Source organism: Leguminivora glycinivorella, chromosome 16, assembly GCF_023078275.1.
Source record: "Leguminivora glycinivorella isolate SPB_JAAS2020 chromosome 16, LegGlyc_1.1, whole genome shotgun sequence".
Classification (NCBI taxonomy): domain Eukaryota; kingdom Metazoa; phylum Arthropoda; class Insecta; order Lepidoptera; family Tortricidae; genus Leguminivora; species Leguminivora glycinivorella.
This window is the reverse complement of record NC_062986.1, coordinates 2730244-2754018: the sequence shown is the minus strand read 5'-3', so window position 1 is coordinate 2754018 and position 23775 is coordinate 2730244. Positions and strand designations below refer to the sequence as shown.

At 42.6% G+C, this 23775-nt stretch overlaps 1 protein-coding gene and 1 long non-coding RNA gene across 2 annotated transcripts; one reads left to right on the top strand and one right to left on the bottom strand.

Moving 5' to 3' along the window:
* The first annotated feature begins 11731 nt into the window (after positions 1–11731).
* On the top strand, positions 11732–12822 carry LOC125234758. The gene is made up of 3 exons (XR_007178024.1): positions 11732–11768; positions 11852–12589; positions 12700–12822. It is a non-coding gene; the product is annotated as an uncharacterized LOC125234758 (long non-coding RNA).
* A 6624-nt stretch (positions 12823–19446) lies between these two features.
* Positions 19447–20201, bottom strand: LOC125234886. Its single transcript, XM_048141307.1, has 2 exons — positions 19596–20201; positions 19447–19503 (listed from the first exon to the last, which is right to left on the bottom strand). Exons 1-2 carry the CDS (start codon positions 20199–20201, stop codon positions 19447–19449), a joined length of 663 nt encoding a protein of 220 aa, XP_047997264.1.
* Between the last annotated feature and the right edge of the window lie 3574 nt (positions 20202–23775).

The following is a 23775-nucleotide window of genomic DNA, read 5'->3' as shown; positions in this document are numbered from 1 at the left end:
GAAAAAAACGTACCTCCGTACCATACAGAAAAAGGTACGGTGGCATAGATGGCTTTACACCTTTGGGGTACGCTCAGCTAGATGGCGCTAATATTAATATTTGACATTTTAACACAGTCATATCAAGCTAAGAGTATGGGCCAAATTGTCAAAACTGAGGTTCAAAAGTTCTAAGCCTGTGTCAAGAGATGGCAGTCTATGCACTGTGATTACACATTTTACTTCGACAGTAACTCTCTACAATACTCGATCCTCTTTGATGGAAAGTGGAAACATCGTTTTTAAAATACAAGCTAAATAATAATATGTGCCTAAGTTTTCATATTATCAAGTAGCTAACCAAATAACCAAAGAGAACCGTTTCCAAACATTGTATTTACTCTCCCTGTGAATAAAATATGAATTGTTATTCTGTTTAGCGACGTTTCTCCGTATTTATTCACAATTTCATAGTTCCCCGTCTCAGGAATGGAATAACAAAGGAGTGTTTTTACTTTTTATTCGTTTCCGAGATATCGGTAGATGATCTCGGTAGACAAATAGCCTCGGTAGGGTTGGCGATTATTTATAATTTGTTAATTTATTTGTTTGTATAATATTAGTATCGATGGGAAAGTGTGTGTGTCTGTTTGTTTGTCCGTCTTTCACGGCAAAACGGAGCGACGAATTGACGTGATTTTTTAAGTGGAGATAGTTGAAGGGATGGAGAGTGACATAGGCTACTTTTTTAACGCCCGACGCAAAAACGACGGTCTGCCTGTCTGTCTGTTTGTTTGTCTGTCTGTCTGTGTGTGGCATCGTAGCTCCTGAACGGTTGAAGTTAGGTTATTGTCTCTTTATAACGCGAGCGAAGCCGCGGGCAAAAGCTAGTAATAAATAAAGCTAACCAGGGTGGCTAGCCGAATGGCACAATCGCTCACGAAACGCTCACGAAACGAAGCGCTAGTAGATATCTATCTCTATCGCGCTTGCGTATTGGCGCGACAGAGCCAGCGGCGTATCGCTTTCGTTTGGCGTCGGAGAAATGCCATTCGGCTACGGGGCCATGCAACCCTAAACACGCTCATATTTTGCGGCTACGCCCGCGTTAAAATGCAGCGGAATTATTTCCCTTATTTATATCGATAGTGCAGCCGAGCAGGAAGAAATATGGCTACTCGGGGCACTCGGTTACTTAGGGAGTCATGTAGCTTGTCGAGACGTGGGAAAAACATAAGATAGCCTCCGAGTGTAAATAATAGGTAGGATTTTCAATAAAGCGATAATGCTACACATACAGTCAACCAATTGCTACGTGAAGAACTATTAAAGCGAAGGATTTACCGGGTTCCCCTTCCAAAGACCAGCTCAACTGTTGCTAAGCGCGCTCCTTTTGAAATTTGTACTTACTTCAACACAAAGATAAACAGTAACAACCTATTTTTTAACCCCCGACGGAAACACGACGGGATGCTATATGTTTGACGTGTCTGTCTGTCTGTCTGTGTGTGTGTCTGTCTGTGGCATCATAGCTCCCGAACGGATTAACCGAATTAGATTTAGTTTTTTTTGTTTGAAAGCTGAATTAGTAGGGAGTGTTCTTAGCCATATTTTATGAAAATCGATCCACTATGTCGCGGTCGGGGGTTTTTTCAAAATTTCAATTTTGTGGTTAGGTTATTTTAGTGGTCCAATTCACCACGGTCTACCAGACGCTTATTATGAATAAAGCCAATGAGCACGAGTATACTATTTTCACATAAATTGTAAATAGATCAAAAGTTTTTTTATGTATTTATACTTATTTACACATACCTGTCTTACGTTCTCCTTTACTTTACTTTACCTTACGTTAATGTATTTTTCATCACACCCGCACTTTAAATGTGCTATTGCACGCAGGCGGAGCGTGAGTTATAGAAAATCGTTCTCCCAAGGGAATAATGAAATTTCTTGTACCGTACTTAACTTTTTTACATCTATTTACATATTTTTTACATTGCGAGTGTGATGAAAAACATTGTATGTAACTCGAGGAGTATGAATATTACTAACTCGAGTATTTAAATCGCTCTGGCAAGCCGTCGCGATTTAACTTACTCTCGTTAACATTCAACTTCCTCCCCTTGTTGCACAATGTACTATTTCACATTTCCATATAAAATACCTCTTATCAAAGGTCATGAGTGCCTGCTCTTGCCTTTCTGTGTTCCTGTAACATTTTTACACTGAGAGAAATTTGCATTGTGAATTTAACAAGTTCGACTTGTTGCGGTTTATCCGTTTGAATCAGCCAAACGTATGTTTAAAACAATAGGTGTCAGGTTGTTTTTATAAAATCGACTTGTTGATTCAAATATATTGCCGATTCAAATGACAAGTAGCTTGTTGTTTGAACCAAAGAGCACGTAGGCGCTATTTTAACCAAAAAACTTGTTGAACGAACATGAAAACTGGTTGTATTTTCTCTCAGTGTACGAATCCCAGAACTTTTCACACGACACAAAACCCGTAGAAGAGTCTAGTTCACCCCAAAACGTACGCGTAACATTTGACCCGCAGATAGTGCAATACAATTTAACTAAGCAATCGGAGGCAATAGCCGAGCACGGGTATAATAGCAATTGCCTCATTAATATGTCTTTCCAAGTTTAGCAGTTAGTCGGCGAGCAATGTGACGTCTGTGTCATAAGCGGAAGCGATTTTATAGACATAGACATAGACATAGACATAGACATCGCGATCATTACCAGAGATCGGACAATTGGGCGTCTTCTGTATAACGTTTTCAGAATAATTAACATTATGTTGTTAGATATGACGCCAAGAGTGAGATCACTGCTGGTTATAACGCTTCGGAATAAAGGACGACGCTGTTAGGTTACAGTCAGAGAGGCAGTCACTTTAGGAAAAACTAGTGTCCACGCAAATCCTGGAATTAGGTGCCAATACGGACCCCAAGTCTCATGAAGCGTATCAGAATACCGGGATTTCAACGGGAAGGAAACTAAATTTCTTCCGCTTTAGGAAGCGCTGGTGGCCAAGCGGCAAGAGCGTTCGACTTTCGATCCGAAGGTCGCGGGTTCGAACCCCGGCTCGTACTGATAAGTTTTCTGAACTTGTGCGAAATGTCATTTGATATTTGCCAGTCACTTTTCGGTGAAGGAAAACATCGTGGTGAAACCGGACTAATTCCAATAAGGCCTAGTCACCCTTCGGGTTGTAAAGTCAAATGGCAGTCACTTTCGTAAAACTAGGGCCTACGCCAAATCTTGGGATTAGTTGTCAAAGCGGACCCCAGGCTCCTATGAGCCGTGGCAAATGCCGAGATAACACAAGGAGGATGATGAATTTCTTCCGCTTGCGCTTATGAATTGGGGCAGGTTCCTAATGGAAATGCACACTTGCGCCCGCTCGTAACTCGCCGAACGCTACAGCGCGAATTATATCTACATTCCCATTAGAGCGCGTCACGCTCTCACGATGCCGTAATACGAAACACTGCAGAATATGTGTGGATTGTATTTATTTCATTTTTTGTGACATATTTCTTTAGTACTTACTTTATATAGATACTTAAATAAAGCTACATTTTCATTAAATTACGTCACGCTGCTAGGCGTTTTCCAAAATAAATCTCGAAAATCGAATTTCACCAGATCTGGACGTATCTGGTGGGATCATTTTTCTGAGAATCACGAGCTGATTCGATCCTGACGATAAAAAAAGTGTCCTAGTTTTTTCTCCTTTTACGCCACGATTTTAGTATGAACTTACTACGAGCGTGACGTATTGGAAACTCGAATTTTGTATGGAAAATTTGGGACGCATTTTTTTATCGTCGGGATCGAATCAGCTCCTGATTCTGAGAAGAATGAGCCCAAACACGTCCAGATCTGGTGAAATTCGAGATTTAATTTGGAAAACGCCCTGTTAGGAGTTCAAGGAGTTTTAGTGACATATTTATACAGGGTGAAATTTAAAACGTGAATAGAAGCATGGTTTTTCTTTCTCTATCAACAATTGACGATTAAATGGTGGTGATGGGTGTCGCTTAAAACAGACGAGACAGACTTTTTCTTTTTTTTAATAAAATAAAATAAATATTATAGGACATTCTTACACAGATTGACTGAGTCCCACGGTAAGCTCAAAGAAGGCTTGTGTTGTGGGTACTCAGAAAACGATATATATAATATATAAATACTTGTATACATAGAAAACATCCATGACTCAGGAACAAATATCTGTGCTCATCACACAAATAAATGCCCTTACTGGAATTCGAACCCGGGGCCGCGGCGTAGCAGGCAGGGTCACTACCGACTGCGCCAGACCGGTCGTCCGGTTTTTTAACTGTTTTTGGGAATTATTTTTGATTTAGTTGTGGTTTTGGGATATTTTTATAACTTTTTAAATATGAAGTCCTTAGGGCGCTCGTCCTACGAGCTTATTACAACACACTTAGTGCGTTTTCACATTATCCGATCCGATATCGGATGTCAGACCGACATCCCATACATTACAGGCGCTATCTTGGATTTTTTCCATTGAAATCCTTCCGACATCCGATATCGGATCGGATAATGTGAAAACGCACTTAGTGTAAGGCCTGAGTGCACGCAAACAACAGAAGCTCATACGGGCCATTTTTTTCAAAGTTGTCCCCCCACTTCACTTTTTTTAGATTTGGAATTTTTTATGTGTTTTCCACTCAGAATCGCTAGCTCTTTCAATCCTAATAGGAGAAAAAAAGTGTTCCAAGGTTTTTTTTACCATTCCGTTACCACTTTTTCATACATTTTGTATGGCGGTAACGGAATGGAAGGTTTGAAAAAATGTATGGAAATCTTGGGACATTTTTTTTCTCCTATCAGGATCGAGAGAGCTCTCGATTCTGAGTATGAATCGTGTAAAAAATACCCATGTTACAAAAAAAGTGGGGTGGTCAACTTTGAAAAAAGAAATGGCCCATACAAGTGTCGTGAGTCGACGACGCATAGATTGTAAGCACTATGCTGCATAGATAGTCCACTCAAGCCATTTACGCTTCATAACCATACATCGGGGTTTTGGGAGCGGGAATAGGTAATTTACACTAGCCCAAAAATGGTGAAAACGATAAAAAATAAACATTACTTAACATTTCTAGGTACATTTGGAGCCAGTTACATAGTTAAATATATATTTCAGTAATTCAAATGACTATAAACAGAGTTACAAATACACGAATTCATTCCCGCTCCAAAAACCCCGATGTATATTCATAACACTTTAAAAAGTTCTCGCGCTTTGTACACTATTTAGTCACATACAGGTCGAACGCGATTAATTAACATTATTTTACCTTTTTTCCGTCCGTTTCCGTATTTTTTTTTTATGTTGGGAAAAAAGGTAAAATAATGTTAATTAATCGCGTTCGACCTGTATGTGACTTTAGTTTAAATACATTTACGCTTCTCTGATCTGATGTTACGCCTTCATCTGATGAGGGCCTTAGTGTTCCTTAACCCCACAATATCAAGAGGAATGTCAATCTAGATTTATAGCAGCAGAGCTGTTAAATAATACAGAGGTACGCCATTTGCTTAGGTTTAATGAATATATTCTATCGTCAGCGCCTTAAGTCGTGGCGTCTTATTGCATTGAGTATGGGCCGTTCCCCTTTCTACTTATAAATCTTAAATCAAGATTTTTTATAATACAGGAGGCAAACGAGTGGTGGCCGAGCCGGGAATCGAACCCGCAGGTAACGTGTTCACCACTAGACTACTAGACGGGCTGGTGGTCTAATGGTGAAGACGTTAGCCTCAGTCACGAATGCTGTAAAGTGTTCGAAACATCGGGATGAATTGTATATTCATTATACGCGATTTAATCCGTTTTCATAGTTTTATTTCATGAGTAACTATCGCGGTAACCGAAGACAATATTAAATACTTTATTAAGATATGTAATGATAACTGTACCATAGTTAAGAGCAAAATGCTCTCTGGTTTTCTCGAACACCTAATTTCCTGTATGCCCTAAGTTTGTGAGTTCTCTACAAGATCTTCTTAGACATAAATCCTCACAGGGTGCAGGGTAGAGTCGGGAACCGGCCTGTCGTTTACGTCGAATGCCTCGTAAAACTACCGGATGTACGTTAACGTAAATACTCCACTTTACGGCGCCCGCTTATAATGAATTGAATAAAGGACAAGGCCCGGCTAGGGTTCCGTGAGAAGTGTAAAAGAAAATCATCATCCTCTTTGCGTTATCCCGGCATTTGCCATGGGATTTGCTCATGGGAGCCTGGGGTCCGCTTTGACAACTAATCCCAAGATTTGGCATAGGCGCTAGTTTTTACGAAAGCGACTACCATCTGACCTTCCAACCCGAAGGGTAAACTAGACCTTATTGGAATTAGTCCGGTTTCCTCACGATGTTTTCCTTCACCGAAAATTTTTCGAACGGGGACACATTTTTTTGTGTTGTTCAAGTATTGGCCTACGAGTATTATTGGGTTGGTAAGAAAGTAATGAGCGAATCATAACTAATATTGTAATTTTTATTTAATTTATTGTTTTAATCATTTATCAAAAATATAACGGCCTTCGTTATCTACTACTTGTCTCCATCGTTCTGGTAAAGAATGAATAGCATCGGCGAAGAAGTTCTTAGGTTTAGATTCAAAAAACTCAGCTATGTACTATCGTAGATGGGCTTGATCATCGAACTTTTTTTCATTCAAGGCATTGCTTAGCGATCTGAACAATGCGTAATCCGTAGGTGCCAAGTCTGGAGAGTACGGTGGATGAGGTATCACTTTCCAACCTAGCTCCAATAGCTTTAGCCGAGTCACTTTTGCAATGTGTGGGCGAGCATTGTCGTGTAAGAAAAAACTTTAGCATGCTGTGGACGATTCTGACAGATTTTTTGATTTAAATTTTCAAGCTGATTACAGTATACTGATGCGGTAACAGTCATTCCACTTGGTAGGAGTTCCCAGTGAATAATACCATGAATATCCCACCAAACGGACAGCATAACTTTTTTCGGATGAGGCTCTGTTTTTGGTGCCTCTATTCCTTTTTCGTTTGGAGCTAGCCACTGACGTTTGCGTGTGTGATTTATATATAAGACCCATTTTTCATCTCCAGTGATAAGATGGTCCAACCAGTTGAATGTGCGGCGAAAAGACAGAAGTTGTATGCAGATATCGGCACGGCGGTTTAGTTGATCTCTATCAAGTTCGTGCGGTATCCAAACACTGTATTTGTAGTTTTTTCCCAACTCGTGTAAATGTGTTTCTATGGTGACATGAGAGCAGCCTAACTCGGTAGCAAGAGTACGACTCGTTAGCCTTGGATCTCCTTCAATTAAAGTTTTTAATTTGGCTACATCAATCTTCACCGGTCGACCAGACTTAGGTTGATCTGATAATGAAAAGTCGCCACTACGAAACCGCTGGAACCATCGTTTCGCCGTGGCCTCAGACACAATTTCAGGAGCAACACGCTGACATATATTACGCACTGCTTTGGCGGCTGAATGGCCAGACTGAAATTCATATAGTAAGCAATGCCTTACATGCACTTTTAATTCGTCCATTTTCTTCCTTATATTAGCTCGGCGACAGCTAGTGAATGACTGACGAGAAACTGTGCGACTCGCCCTTTATATACTTTCGACCATAGAAGATTCTAGAACTCTCTCAAAAATTTTATGTGGAATTCAATCGATCGCTCATTACTTTCTTACCAACCCAATAGATTAGAGATGTGGCCAGATACAGACCGTTCAAACAGTCAGATAAGATATGGTAAAAATTATAAGATTTTCAGTCTATTATGTATGGATAGCTAGGTAGTAGGTGGGTTCATGGTGTCACAATTTCGTTTTCTCTCAACCCCTTTTTGCTAAAAGTGGCACTGATACTTGAGTAGTGCATGTGCTCTGCCTACCCCTTTATGGGATAGGTGTGAGTATACAAGTATGTTGGTATGGTAGTAGATACGATGTAAAATACCTGCTACATCATTTTTAAGTTTTCCATTGGTTTGGGACTCTAAGACACAGTTTTCACAGTTTTAAGGGTGTTTCAGATTTTTTACACATTAAAATGCTTTGCGTGAACTTAGTTATAAAGGCTCTATTTTTCAGGAAATAAGGTACGAGATGATTTTTATAAGAAATCTATTAATCTTTACACTTAGAGAATAGTTGAAGCGCCGACTCCAACTTGACCGTTCTACAGTTCTACGGAACCGCTGACCGGTCAACTCTCCCGGACTTGTCCGTTTTTTTACCCGCGGCGATAAAGCGTGGCCGATGTTTATTGAATGTGCCCGTGGATTTATGCGGGCCCTCGATTGTTTCGGCCCGAGACACTTTCCACCATTTTAGGGAGCTTTAGGCTTTCTACATGACAAGAATTATAAAACATGTTTTGAGTTTCGTTGTTTGTCTACTATGTATCAGGAAAGAGGATCGAGTATATAGAGAATAGACGACTAGACTGTACTTAAAATAATAGTATTTTATTTTATGCAACAGTTAAACGCCAAGGAGGTCAAAAAAGACGAGTGGCGTGGGTAACAATTTGAGGCGAAGCCGAAATAGTATTTTTCAGTACAGATGGTGTATTTTTTACGCACTAGTGCGAGAAGTGGTTCGTTATATGGCAGGTCGAAACTTCGGAGGCTCATCTGCAGCCTTACCACGATCTTTTTAAAAACGATTCAAACGCAGAGCAGTTCAGTTTAGGTGCCTAAACTGAGCGTCTCAATTTGCTACCATGACCTCCAATGTTCAGAGTCGAAACTGAACCGCGTACAAGTGAATGAAAGACCGATATTGTCTCTGGTTCGCAACTGAATCGTGTTGACAAGAAAAGGATGACGCTATAGGAATCGTATAAATCTATCTCGTTTTCCCCTTGTGACGTTTGATCGTTCGAAAACCAGGAACGATTACTAATTTTTAATTTTATTTTATTCTTAAAACTGGAAAAAGAAACATTTAAAATATTTAAATGTAAAATTCACAATAATTACAATGATTTTGTGTAAAATATCGTGTCTTTTTGAACAAAACTATAAATAGTTAAATGATAAAAATATATATAATGACATTAATGACAGTTCGTTAAAGCTTATGTTTAGAACATCGCGCCCTTGACTAGTAGGTAATTAATAATAAAGTTTTTATTTATGTTTTTGAAGTGCTGTGCTCGGCTATAGAACTCGCAGTGTTTGGATGATATTTTAACAAATACGTAAGTCATTAGTATTTATAGGTAGCTCACTCGTGTCTAAATTTAATGTATATCGCTACGAGTAAGTTATGCTAGACTTAGTTGATTCCTTAGCCATCCTATACTCCAATTGCTAATTCGAGTCCAAAAAAACTACTACGATGTTGCCACTGCAATAAAATGTTTGTAAAATAGTATAATCCTTTTTTATAAAAACACACGCCAAGATAAATTATTTATTATTTATTTCAAACCTTTGATTTATATATTTAATCGTCTTTTATTATTTACATAAATACTAGGACGCTCGATTTTTTTTCTTTTTTTCCGTGATTTTTAGTTGTAAAGTTGGTATTGCGCTTGTATCACTTCAGGTATCAATAACATTTGGTGCTATATTTTGCGGTATAGAACAAACTATTGATGATATAGATATTGTGACCAATTTTTTATACATATATTTTACAATTAGCTAATCAGCGAAATAGTGTATAGTGGGCTTTATGGTTGCCACGGCCGCCATTATTTTGGAAGCGGCCATGACACCATGGTCTGTCAAACTGTATTTGAATTTATTATTATGTATGATACACAGATATACAGACTACATCTCTGATATATGATAGACAGACGTTAATATGCAAGTAGCGCTTTATTGACAACCGACACTTATGAACCTTTTAGATAAAAAATGGCACATGTAATGATCTATTGTTTTACCTTAAAGAGAGTATTTGCAAGTATGTAAGTAAGTTTGAGTAATGTTCTTCAATTTATGGTTCTAAATCTCCTGAGGAGTCTCAGAGATACATTGGGCACTCGTTCAATACGCTAAGGAAATACCTTTCGTGAGCCCCTGACTTCGCCACGCGCCATTCTGAGAGCCAGTTTTTTTTTTTTTTTTTTTTTTTTTTTGATGGCTTTCACTCCTCGGTCTTTTTTCCGAGGTGGATTTTGCCAATGACGACGTTTCTCAACATACAACGCACGTAAAGAATGTTCGGTGAACTGAGGATTTTGGGAAGGATTGGGAACCTGACATGGACATGAAAGAATTGTTATTTAGACGTCACAGACAAAACAACACTTAATTATGAAGGGCATTGGAAGAAGCTAATTTTCGAGAGTTATAAACATGAAAGGGAGATAAAAACGGATTTAAAATTATTTTTTATATTTTTAAAGCAACTATAGAGCAATATATAATTACACCATAGACAACAAGAAAGCTCGGCAGAAACGAAACGTTAGAAACGTAAGATGCAAGATGGAGGCAAAGCAAAAAGGTAGAGTCAGTTAGAGATAGAGATATTATAGTTTTATGTTATTTTCTTTGATATGTTTTATAAGTATATTAGTGAAGGGAGGGTCCATAAAAGATAGAAGAGATTGGAAATTGATAGGTCGTGGAATACTGTCTGGTAGGACGTCGTATAATGAGTGATTGAGCCTGACGCAGTTAAAAAATATGTGGTCCGTGGTACCTTCATCGAGCCCGCACTCACACAGGGAGTTATCCCGTACCCTAATTTTGCAAAGAAACACCGGGGTGCATACGTGTCCCAAACGTAGGCGGCAAATAGTAGACGTGATCCATTTGTGGGTAGACTTAAAGCGAGAAAACCACGGCTTATAGGGAATGATTGGTTGGATGTTACCATAATGTTTGCCCTTTTGTAATCTAGAAGAGTTCCATAATTCCTGCCAGTCATTCCTCGCATCACTGCGGGCTTTCATCATTAAGTCAGCAGATTGTACTGTATTATGCATTTCCAACCCGTTAACAGTGGCCTGTTTAGCCCACATATCAGCCTCCTCATTGCCAGCAATGCCACAGTGTCCCGGGATCCAGGCAAGGACAATCTGTAAACCTATTTCGTGACATTTATAGAGCAATTGTTTTATTTTTAGGATATAAGGGGAGACTAACTTCATTTTCAGGTGGTTGCCTACTACTGCCTGCAGACAGCTTTTAGCATCTGAGAAGATTATGGCCTTGGGGATTTTGTGCGATTCAGCATATGCCAAGGCTTCCATAAGAGCAATGGATTCGCCAGTGAAGACAGAAGCCTGAGGTGGACATTTATATGGTAGGAGGATACGATACCTAGGGATCCATACCGCGGCTCCCACATAGCTTCCAGGTCCCAATTTTGAGGCGTCAGTAAAAATGGGTAAGAAGTCTTGCCATTTATTTAATTCTTTATTAAAAGTGATATCTGCAGCAGGGTCATTTTTGTCAATATTGAAGTGTAGAATTATGTTAGGGGAATGTATTAAGCTATTAAAATCAGTTTCAAATAGGGGGTTGATATTTGTTTTGTTTAGTGGGAAGGGAAGGTTCAAAAGTTTTCTGTAACTAATAATAATTCTGGGTGGTATTTTATGTGTCCAATATGCATTTACAGATGCCTCATCAGACAGGGCCTGTAATCTCGAAGTGAGCGGGTGATCCGATAAGGAACAGGCCTTAAATACGTATCGGTCTGACAAAAGTTGCCTTCGAATGAAGAGGGAGGATCCACACACTCAACCTGTAAAGCATTCTTGGGTGAGGAACGCATGGCTCCAATAATGATTCGCAGACATTTGGCTTGGATACTGTCCAATTTACTGAGTGCCTGTTTGTTGCAGGGTTCGAGAATAAATGAGGCATAATCAATTTGGCTACGAATCAGTGCATTGTATAGCAGCTTTTGGCAGTAGGGGTGTGCACCCCACCAAACTCCAGAAAGGGCGCGGAGAACATTGATACCTCTCTCGCATTTACCAACTACATAGTTAAGGTGATGAATACCAGACATTTTGGAGTCCAAAAATACACCAAGAAACTTCACAAAGTTGCAGCTAGGAATAATTTGGTCCTCATATTGAAGGTTGACAGCAGGAATAGTTTGCCGACGTGTGAAGGTCACTGTACAGCTTTTAGAAGGGGAAAGAGATAGACCATGATCATCTAACCAGTCATTCAGATATGCTAGAGCCTCATTGAGTCTGTCAGCTGCTTCGTCGGTATGATGAGCTGTGGAGTAAATGACCAAGTCATCTGCATACTGGAGGATGCTGCAGAAAGGGGAGACAGATTGCTCTATATCATAGGTATATAGGTTATAAAGAATGGGACTAAGGACAGAGCCTTGAGGAAGGCCTCGCCATACTGTAAGCGGAGAGTACATAGCATTTCCAAACCGAATTTTAATCGTTCTGCCCATGAATAGCTTAAAAATAATGTCGACTATTCTCGATGGAATGCTCAGTTGACGCAGTTTTGCTCTGAGCAGAGGTAGTTGGACATTATCGTATGCAGCGGAGATGTCAAGAAAGCATCCAACTAGTTGCTGTTTTTTAGTGAGTGCCAATCTGATATCAGAGGTTAGTATACTTAAGCTATCCATAGTACTCTTTCCTTTTCGAAAACCGAATTGGGTGTTTGCTAGTATTTTTTTGTTTTCCACTAACCATTCCAATCTGTTCTTCACCAGGTGTTCGAAGATTTTACCCATAGTGGCAGATAGAGCTATGGGGCGATAAGAAGTGGATTGCTGCGGGTCCTTGCCTGGCTTCAAGATTGGGATTACAATCTGTGACTTCCAATCCTCTGGGACCTCCCCGACATGAAGAACGAGTTGTATATTTGCAGGAGGAATTCAGTGCAAGGGGGACTTAGTTTTTGGATAAAGCAGTATGGGATGCCGTCCTCCCCGGGTGAGCTGTTACGTAGTCCTCTTAAAGCAATATCCAGTTCTGAGGTTGTAAAAGGGCTGTCAAAGTGATGATATGTTGGGTGAGTGTCTTGATGTGTATAACATTCCTCAGGCACAAACGGAGGAGCTAGTTTGTTGGCAAATTCTCCTAGCCAGGTTGAAGGGTCACATGATGCTGTAGGGTCTGATTTGAAGGAGCCTCTGAATTTCTTAATGTTTCTCCATACCAATGATGGAGGGGTTTTAGGGTTTAGACTTTCGCAGAAGCCCTTCCATCCTGCTTTTTTTGATTTGTTAAGGCAGCGTTTAGTTTGAGCAGATATTTTTTTGAAAAGGGTGAAATCTGAAGTTAGGCCTGATCTATTGTATTTACGTTCTGCCATGTCTCGCTCCTTGACAGCTTTTGTGCAGTCTGCGTTCCACCAGGGGGGAGATGGGATTTTCGAATTAAGTGTTTTTTTCCTTGGGATGAACTTATCGGCTGCTTCAAGAATGAAAGATTTAAAGAGATTATATTTGTCACAAGGGTTTAATAAGTTTTTGTTGATTTCTTTTAGTTTTTCCTCGACGTGTGAAGAATAGTTGGGCCAGTCGGCTCCATCGATTCTGTGCTTAAGGAGAGGCTCATGAGTAGATACAGGGGACACTGACGATGGTTTTGTCATAACAATAGGAAAGTGATCGCTTCCGTAAGATTGGCTCAGAACATGGTATGATAGAAGACAAGAAAGGCCAGGAGAGCATGCAGTTAGGTCTAAAACAGAGTTGGGGTTCTGGCCAGGGTACACCCGGTGAGTGGGTGTGCCATCATTGATTACTGAGACATTAATATCATCAAATAAATCAATGAGGAAAGAGGAGAAAGTATCATTGTGCGATGAGCCCCAGGCCGTGTTATGGCAGTTGAAATCACCCATTATTAAAAGGGGGTGTGGAACAGAGAATAAAATAGTGGAAAGATCTGGAATTAAATTTAAATTAGGGTGGGGAATATATATTGAAATGATATTTATTCCTATGACATTAGCTGCAACTGCGTTAATTTCATGGGTGTGAGGAGGAAGTTGAATTTGGGAAAAAGGGAAATTTCTATTTATTAATAAAGCACTACCTGCACGTCCATCACCACGGTCATCCCGGAGGCATGAGAACCCCGAGACCCGGAACCGGGAACCCGGTCGTAACCATGTCTCCGAGATGGCCGCAACAGTTACGGAGTGCGAGTTTATTAGATTAATTAGATCTGGCTTTCTTAAATTAATGCTACGGCTATTCCACTGAAGGAATGAGGCCATAGTAGCCATTATCAAAGGTTAAACTTGACAGAGATTGTTTTAGAGAGTTCATGTCTTGGGCAACGTTGGGCGGTACTAAGTCTCTTAACCTGGTGATCATGCCCTCAAGGAAGGCAACACCGGACTGTATAAAGTTGTCAGTAGGGGGAACGTCATCATTGTAGGGATGTTGGTTAAGAGCATGTCCGTTTGGCATCTGAGATTGGGGAGTAGAAGTAATGTTCTGGAGAGCTCGACGGTCGTATCCGGGAGAAAGGGGGTCCTTGGTCTAACTGGACGGTATATTGTCTTGCGGTATGACGTTGATGTACAGGGAGGCTCAGTAGTGGAAGGTCTGCGTGGGGACGCTGGTGGTGGGGTACTGAACATTGTGTTAGCAATTTCGGCAAAAGTCTTACGCACAGCAGGAGTACGAGCTGCAGCCTCCTGGTAGGAGATGTTGTGTTCTGACATAAGTAGTTTAATTGACTTTTGTCTACCAAATTCTGGGCAATTTTTGTCAGTAGCCAAGTGGCGGCCTGTACAGAACAGGCAGCAAATATGTTCCGGTGCCACGTTGCAGGTTTCTCCAGGGTGTTTTTGGGCACATTTATAGCATCGAGCATCAGATCTGCATTGTGTCTGAATATGGCCAAAACGCAGGCATTTTCTGCACTGGATAGTAGGGAGAACATACACTTCTACATTTAGTGACGTGTAGCAGGCGTATAGTTTTGATGGAAGGGTTTGACCTTCAAATGTAACGACTACGGACTGAGTAGGGATCCAAGATGGGGAGCCGTCGTCCTTGGTAACTTTACGTTGCAGGCGGCGGGCTTTCAGGATTTTTCCTGTGCCCTCTTTCAATTCGGTAGCGGATACAAATTCGTCCATCGACCAATCCACAGGTACACCGCGGACCAGACCCATACGAGAGACATGATAGGATGGGATTACTCCTATTAGTTTGTTGCGAGTCAAACATTGGTTTGAGAGGAGGTTATTGGCGTCGGCTGGTGATTTACATTCGACGGCAACGCGATTACGTCCTAGGGCTTTAATACCGTCCCTTTTGATACCAGGGACACTGTCTCTAGCAAACAATTGGCCTACTCTGATAGGTTGTAAAGAGGTTCCTGCATTGGGTGCTGCTTCTCGAGATATGTGTACCACAAACGGACCACTGTCAGTGACGTCGTATTTCCGGGATGTATTGTTGTCGAGGTCTGGGTGTTTATACACGGTTGAAACAGAGGCGTTGTTGACTTCACCTTGCATCTGACGCTTCTCGCTGGGTTCGAGAATTTGTCGTGACTTTTCCAAAGCCTTGGCGGCGTCTCTTTTCCGGGACTGAATGTCTATATCCATCATTTCTGTAACGTTCGCCAAGGCTGTGGAATTGCCACCAGTGCCAGTGCCACCACCCGGGTCGGGCGGCTTATCCGCCTCGTCCCCCATCACGAATACCCTACCGCCTATCAGTCGGTGTAATTATTTATGTACTCTGTGTTAAAATTGTTAAATAAACCAGTACCAAACACTTACAAACGGGAAGTTTTATTTATTGGGATAACCTAGAAAAAATCCGAACAGACTCACTCAATGCGCTTCTGTCAAAAAAATTTCCGGATAGGGGGCGAAGGGTGATGTCTTCATCAATGATACAGCGGATGTTCTTGAGATGTATAATTCGGTTTTCAGGTTACAACAATGGTTAATACTCAATTATTTAATTAAAGATAGGAGCGGCGTGTGCGCTCGTTGCAGTGCGAGGCAAGAAGAAGGGCGTGTCGGGGATGGTGTTGCCAGACTAGAATTTTCTAGGCCGTTTAAGGCACACATTTACACGCCACACCACCCCCCCACGGAGAAGGATAACATAAGAAATAATAATAGTCTAGAATTACAAAACTAGAACTAGGAGGTAATTAAAAATAACAATAATCATCTTTCTCTTTGAATCTTACGTGTCGGCCTGCACGTGTGGTAATTGGCCGATCACGGTTGGTTGTGGTAATAGGAGGAGCGGGTCCAGCTGGCTGCGGATGAGGTACAACCTGAGGCTGTGTAGCCACTGTAGCAGCTGGCTGCGGATGAGGTACATCCTGAGGCGGCGGAGCCACTGAAGCAGGAGCACCAGAATCGACAGTCTCCTCTGTGTCCACAAAAGCTGGTTTGACACGATCGACGCTCACTACAACCTCTTTGTTCTTAATTTCCAGGGTCAGGGTTTTCCCGTCCGTGGAACGCCTCACTACGGCAAAAGGTCCTGTGTAAGGGGGTTGCAATGGGCGTCGTACAGTGTCATCACGTAGAAAAACGTGTGTCGCCGTGGGCAAATTTTTAGAGATGAAAACGGTCCGAGTAGAGTGTCGCGAAGCAGGAGTCGGACGAAGAGCACTCATCTTACGTCGCAGCTGGACGACAAAATCAGCAGGATTGTCGAGTCGGTCTTCGTTCGACTCAGCGACCAGCATCTCCCCGGGCAGACGGAGAGGCTCCCCGTAGACCATCTCAGCAGCGGTAGCCTTCAAGTCCTCCTTGAAGGCGGTCCGCATTCCGAGAAGAACGAGAGGGAGAGCGCGTGTCCACGAGCCTGAATGGCACATGAGTGCGGCCTTAAGCTGGCGATGGACGCGCTCAATCATCCCATTAGCGCAGGGATGATACGCGGTTGTGCGTACGCGCTTGGTGGCGCAGGTGTGCAGCAACCGCCTGAAAAGATCAGACTCGAACTGGGTGCCCTGGTCGGTAGTTATTGTAGCAGGAACACCAAAACGAGATATCCACCCCTGCACGAAGGTATCGGCCACCTCGTCGGCAGTAATGGAACGCATCGGCCACACTTCTGGCCACCTGGAAACCCTGTCAATGGCGGTAAGACAGTAACGATAGTCATCGCAGACGGGAAGGGGACCAACAATGTCGATGTGGACGTGCATGAAGCGTCCAGATGGTTGCTCGAACGTACCTAGAGGTGCTGAGGTATGCCTTGAGACCTTACTACGTTGGCACGCAAGGCAAGACTGAGTCCACCTACGACAGTCCTTTCGAATGGAGGCCATACATACCGGCTAACCAAAAGTCGAGTGGTGGGTCTAACGCCGGGGTGACTCAAGTTGTGCAACTTGTCAAACACCGCACGACGAAATGAAGGGGTCAGATAAGGACGAGGCTTACCAGTGGAGACGTCACAAAGGATGGAGATGTCCGTGCCAGGTATAGCTACGCGTGAGAGCTGAAGGCTGGAGTTACCTTGACGTAAATCGGCAAGTTCTTGGTCCTCTAATTGTGATTTAGCGAGCGCCTCGTAATCTTCCTCTAACGAGACGGCCTCGATCCGTGACATCGCATCGGCCACAACGTTGTCCTCCCCTTTGATGTACCTGATGTCCGTTGTGAATTGGCCAATGAACGATAACTGGTTCAGCTGCGATGGCGGAAGTTTTTCTCTACGTTGTACGAAAGCGTACAACAGCGGCTTGTGGTCAGTATAAATGGTTACATGTTGAACCTCGAGAATATGGCGGAAGTGTTGTACGCTTTCGTACACCGCGAAGAGTTCTCGATAGTATGCTGGCCACTGAGATTGCTGGGGGGTCAACTTTTTGCTGAAAAAGGCAAGAGGGCACCATTGGTCGTTCACGAACTGCTGTAGGCAGGATCCGACGTGGACGCTGGAGGCATCCGTGAAGAGTCCCAGAGGTGCATCGTTGACCGGGTGCTGGAGTAGGGTCGCGTTAGACAGGCTTGACTTACACTCCTCGAAGTTTGCCAGAAGCTCGGGTGTCCATGGGAACGGTTTGGCTCCCTTGCCATTTATGGCTACTACGGCATCCACAAGAGGTGCTTGGCATTTCGCGGCGTGCGGGATGAAACGGCGATAGTAATTTATCATGCCAAGGAAACGGCGCACGCCTTGAACGTCTTTTGGAGGGGGAAAGTCAATAAGAGCTTGAATACGGTCCTGAGGAGGGCGAGTACCTTCAGCACTCACGTGGTATCCCAGGAACACTACTTCCTTTGCGCCTAAGACGCACTTGGAAGGGTTGAGAACTAGCCCATACTCCTGCAACCGCTTGAACAGGATTCGCAGATGTTCCTTATGTTGAGTCTCGTCAGCTGAGTAGACAAGTATGTCGTCTATATATGGGAAAACAAAGTCGAGACCCCGTGTGACCTCATCGATGAACCTTTGGAAGGTTTGACCTGCATTTCTTAACCCAAATGTCATGAAAGGGAACTCGAAGAGGCCAAACGGGGTGACGATGGCGGTCTTAGGTATGTCGTCCTCAGCTACTGGGATCTGGTGGTACGCCTTTACCAGATCAAGTGTGCTGAAGATGGTGGCGCCTGCGAGGTTATTCGCGTAGTCGTTGATGTGGCGCACTGGATAGCGGTCGGGAATAGTCCTGGCATTCAGTGCGCGATAGTCGCCACATGGACGCCAAGACTGGTCTTTCTTCGTTGTCATGTGTAATGGAGAGGACCAAGCACTTTCGGATGGCCGAGCTACCCCTATACGTACCATGTCCTCTAGTTCCGCCTTGGCAGCAGAAAGCTTCTGAGGTGCCAAGCGTCGGGGACGGCAGGAAATGGGTGGGCCTTCTGTGGTCCTAATATGGTGCACCGTATTGTGTTTGACTAACCGCTGAAATCCAGGAGGCTTAGTGATGTCAGGGAACTCAGCAAGCACTTGTGCAAAAGGAGAGTCCCGTAGACTGATGGATTTGATGCTGGGCTGTGTGACAGTAGCTGTAGAGCAAATGGTCTTGAGACCTGTCTTACCGTCTACAAGGCGTTGGGTGTGGCAATCTGGTAGAAGATGGTAATGAGCCAAAAAGTCTGAACCGATGATAGCTGAATTTACTTCTGCCACCACAAACTGCCATGTGAAATCCCGTCGCAGCCCGAAGTCCAGTCTCAAGTTGACAGTACCGTAGGTCAGGATGGTGCTACCGTTAGCTGCTCTAAGGTCCCACTCAGTGGGTCTCCTCGGCTCTCTGAGCCAGCGGTAAGGGTAGCAGCATAAATCTGATCCGGTGTCGATGAGAAATTGGTACTTTGTCACCCTATCGGTAACAAAGAGACGGCGGCTGGTCGGTTCCATAGAGCAGCAGTCAGGCCCCGCCTTTACTGACCGCTGTTCTGGTTTTCCGACTTCCAGTTGCAAGGCGGGTTGCACTTGGTCGCCTGGGTGTTGTACCGCTTGTGGTACCAACATAGTCGGGTAGCATTGCTGGCCGGGGTGTTACTTCTGCTTCTGCTGCGCGGTCTGGATCTGTTGCGAGATCTCCCCCGTTGCTCTCTGGTAGACAAGGCAGCAACCTGTTGGGTTAATTGTTCAAGACGCTCCATGACAGCATCAAAACTGGGCTGTGGAGCTGTTACCTTATATACCTGTGGGCTTGGATTCACCTCCATGATCTTGTCCGCCAGCTCAGCAAGCTTTTCTAAGCTTATGTCTGACTGGGCGGTGAGTATAGCCTGGACCTGCCCCGGCAGCCGCCTCATCCAGAGCTGTCTCAGGATGGTATCGTCCTTGGCTGTACCTGCAAGAGATTGAAGGTGGCGCAAGAAGGCAGAGGGCTTGCGAGTCCCGAGCTCCTCACTACTCAAGAGTCGCTCCACCCGTTGTTGCTCAGAAACAGAAAGGCGCCTTATGAGTTCTTCTTTCAAGATTTTGTATTTGTCTTCTTCTGGTGGGTTCATTATGACATCTTCAATTTCACCAATTAGCCTTTGGTCGATTATACTAATGACATGACTAAATTTGGTGATGTCGGTTTTAATGCCGGCGAGATGGAACTGAGCCTCGGCCTGGGCGAACCACACTGCTGGACGGTCGGCCCAAAATGGAGGCAGCTTGACAGTAACACCACATACACCTTTAGATAATACCACAGTGTCAGCTGTTGCAGGCTCAGTTTGCTGGGCCTGGGCTTGTAGAGCCGCATTTTGCACCTTTAAGGCCTCCAGCTGATTCCGCAACTCCTCAAGAGACATTTTAAGATTTTACCACAACCAAAGAAGAAATTATGCAGACATAAAACAAAACACAAGACACAAGCATAAACTTAAAATTACAAGTACAAAATTATGCAACAGAACAAAGTCAGGCGTTGAAAATGAGCATAAATTTAAAATGCAGCAATAAAAGTCCACACTGCACACACCAAACAGTTTTAGTTGTTAGTTTTAGCACAAATCGAGACGTTGAAATTGTAAAAAAGTATTGGTTAATCCGGGTTATTTGTTTGTACACCAAAGTTAGTTGTTTTCCAGCACCGAGACGTATTTATATAGCAATATTGGTTAGTTTTGTTATTATTTAGGCACTGGTTATCGCAAAGCACACACACTTTTGTTCTTTTCTTGGATTAGTCGACGAAAAAACACAGGAATTGAGTGAAAAGTTTAGAAAAGTTAGGTTACTTGCGTGACACTTGACACTGACAGCTGGCAGGCGGGAAAAGGTAGAATGATGTATGTCAAGTTTGACGTTTGAAGCTTCGTAGCGTGGACCGCGCCCACCGGGTGTGTCCTTGACCTTGATGAATTTTTCCACCGAACAGAATCTCGAACCGAAGATGATGATCAATCGCAATCACTTCACTGTTGCGATGCTGGCGATGATCCTGCCCTCGGTATCCGGATGAGGAGGCAGGGAGCAGACACAAAAAACAACTTGCGTCGCTCAACCTGTCGTCGTCACTCACGTCGTAGTCACCAATTTCCGGATAGGGGGCGAAGGGTGATGTCTTCATCAATGATACAGCGGATGTTCTTGAGATGTATAATTCGGTTTTCAGGTTACAACAAAGGTTTATACTCAATTATTTAATTAAAGATAGTAGCGGCGTGTGCGCTCGTTGCAGTGCGAGACAAGAAGAAGGGCGTGTCGGGGATGGTGTTGCCAGACTAGAATTTTCTAGGCCGTTTAAGGCACACATTTACACGCCACAAAATGTGTATTTTTTGGATAGACCCACAGACCAACCCCTATAGACATCTATTACAAGACGACTCGCGGTCGCCAGCCTTCCTAGTATTTGCACTGATATAAGCGCGGGCGCTCGCCGTGCCCGATCAGTATCGACCAAGTAACAGACCCGAAAGCAGCGCGTGTTTTTCGCACAAAAAAATTGGAAAAGGGTATTTTGATGCCTTAAAGATGTCCACCTGTAGTGTGAAATGGTGTGGAAAGGTAACAAGAAGCTCAAATTTAAAAACAGACGGCATTACATTCCACAAATAAGTCATATTTATAATTTACTAGCGACCCGCCCCGGCTTCGCACGGGTACTATACCTACATGTAAACCTTCCTCTACAATCACTCTATCTATTAAAAAAAACCGCATCAAAATCCGTTGCGTAGTTTTAAAGATTTAAGCATACATAGGGACATAGGGACATAGGGACAGAAAAAGTGACTTTGTTTTATACTATGTAGTGATTCAGAGCCGGCATAGGTCAACTTACATTGGCCACTTACGCGTCAGTAGAGGGACAGTCATACTTCTGTCCCTTTTCATCTGGCGCGACTGCCCGCCGTCCTTGAAACGGCCAATCACAGCGCGCTTAACACATTCCCCGCCCGCTCCTCGCACCCCAAACACTGGTGACTCGTATCGCGAACCAAATATACAAGACTGCCACTCTATAGGAGGTTCTCTGTGGATAGACCAATAGGAAAAATATGGTAAAATACTTTTTTTTTTATAATTTGCAATGTCCTATAATAAAATACAATTGATTTATTTTATTGTGTTGTTTTATTTTACTTCTGAGGTGTGTGTCATGTGTGTCGAGTTACTGTCAAGTTACTATCAAATTCAGTCGGCTATGGCTTTCCATATTCTTCTATGGCCCTCCATACTGTTAAAGCATGATTAACAGCACTATAGTAGATTGTGTTACGAGGGAGCAAAATTGCATATTTATAGCGAGGATATAAATTGAATTGTGAACGAAGCGAAGTATTCTATATCACAGAATATATAATAGTACAAGTACAGAAGGATCACTCCTTTGATGTTCACAAAATGCCGCCATTCTAAATTCTTACCTACATTAACAAAGGGACCGCACGCGAGCAGCCGACATTGAATTCTATTGCGCCGCGCAAAGGTCGTCTCCACTGAATGGGCCGCGAACTCGCGGCCGCCGGCATGTATTTGTAGCGCGGCGATAGGATCGCAGAGTGAGCTGCCCCTGTCTATATGTAATTGAATACTGAGTGTAGTGACTGGGATTCAAAAAGAAAGGGTTATTTTCTTCCCTTCACTGCGAGGGTGCAAAGAGGCACTTTTCCTCTTTGCTATTAGGGACCAAAGTGATACTTTTCCCTTCAAGGACACATTTTTTTTACATGGTTACATAACATACCATTTTTATGTTCATATAACATATCATTATATATAAATTTCCTAAAAGTTGATGTTAATATGTGTAGAAAATTTAATTCCACCTTGTGTCTTAACACTTGAATCCCTCACTACGCTCAGGATTAAATTTAAGAATACCTTGCTACACTCAAGATATATATCTCATTTTTCTCCCTTGTTGCACAATCTACTATTGCTACCATTTGACACTTTTTTTTTCACATCATATAAGCAAATACCAAAATATGAATCAGGTCTGTTGTAAAAATATTATGCACTTAATCGACACAATTTTTTTATACATAATATTACTTATGTGCAAACACTTTCCGTGGCGTTAATATTTTATACAGGCCAGACAAAGTTATTGAACAGAAAAGTGTCACTTAATTCCCTCCTAACAGGGCCGAAAAGTACCCTTTCTGAATGGGTGATGTGAAAAGCAGTAGGCGTCACATCGCAAACTCATTTCCTTTTTGAGCACTAACTACTTAAAGCACACAATAAACCAACAATCTAAAGTTATTTGTTTAGGGCACAGGTCCTTCTCTAGTTCTCATCTGTAGGCAGGTGCGCTTATGAATCACTACTAGGAGTTAGCCTGTTTTCACATTACCCGATCCGATATCGGATGTCAATGGAAAAAATCCAAGATGACACCTGTAATGTATGGGATATCGGTCCAACATCCGGTATTGGATCAAATAATGTGAAAACATACTTATGGGTGCTAAAATGAGTAATAATGTTAAATATAGATCAAGACAAATTTATGTTTATTACACTCATTAACATGTAGTTGCACTTTTCAAAATTAATGAGATATACATTCTCTGTCCAAAATATCTCTGCATCTTTCATCAATTTCTTCTTCACAGGCATTGTGTTTGTCGCTGTTCCACATTTTGGCAAATTAGATGAACTAGCTCTTACAAAATCGCTAGTACCTATCCACGTTTTCCCAATTCAATGGGCTTAAAAATTGTAATCAGGTCCGGGGTTCAACGCAAAGGCCGTCGGCAGCAAGCAGGGCAAGCATACGTCTTCGTTAATGCAAGTAGAATCAGGGGCCTATTGCATAACAATTTACAACTCATATTACAAGCGGTAGTCCCCCTCCAATTCATTTTATAAGAAAGAGAGTTCCGCTTGTAATACAAGTTGTAAATTGTTATGCAATAGGCCCCAGGT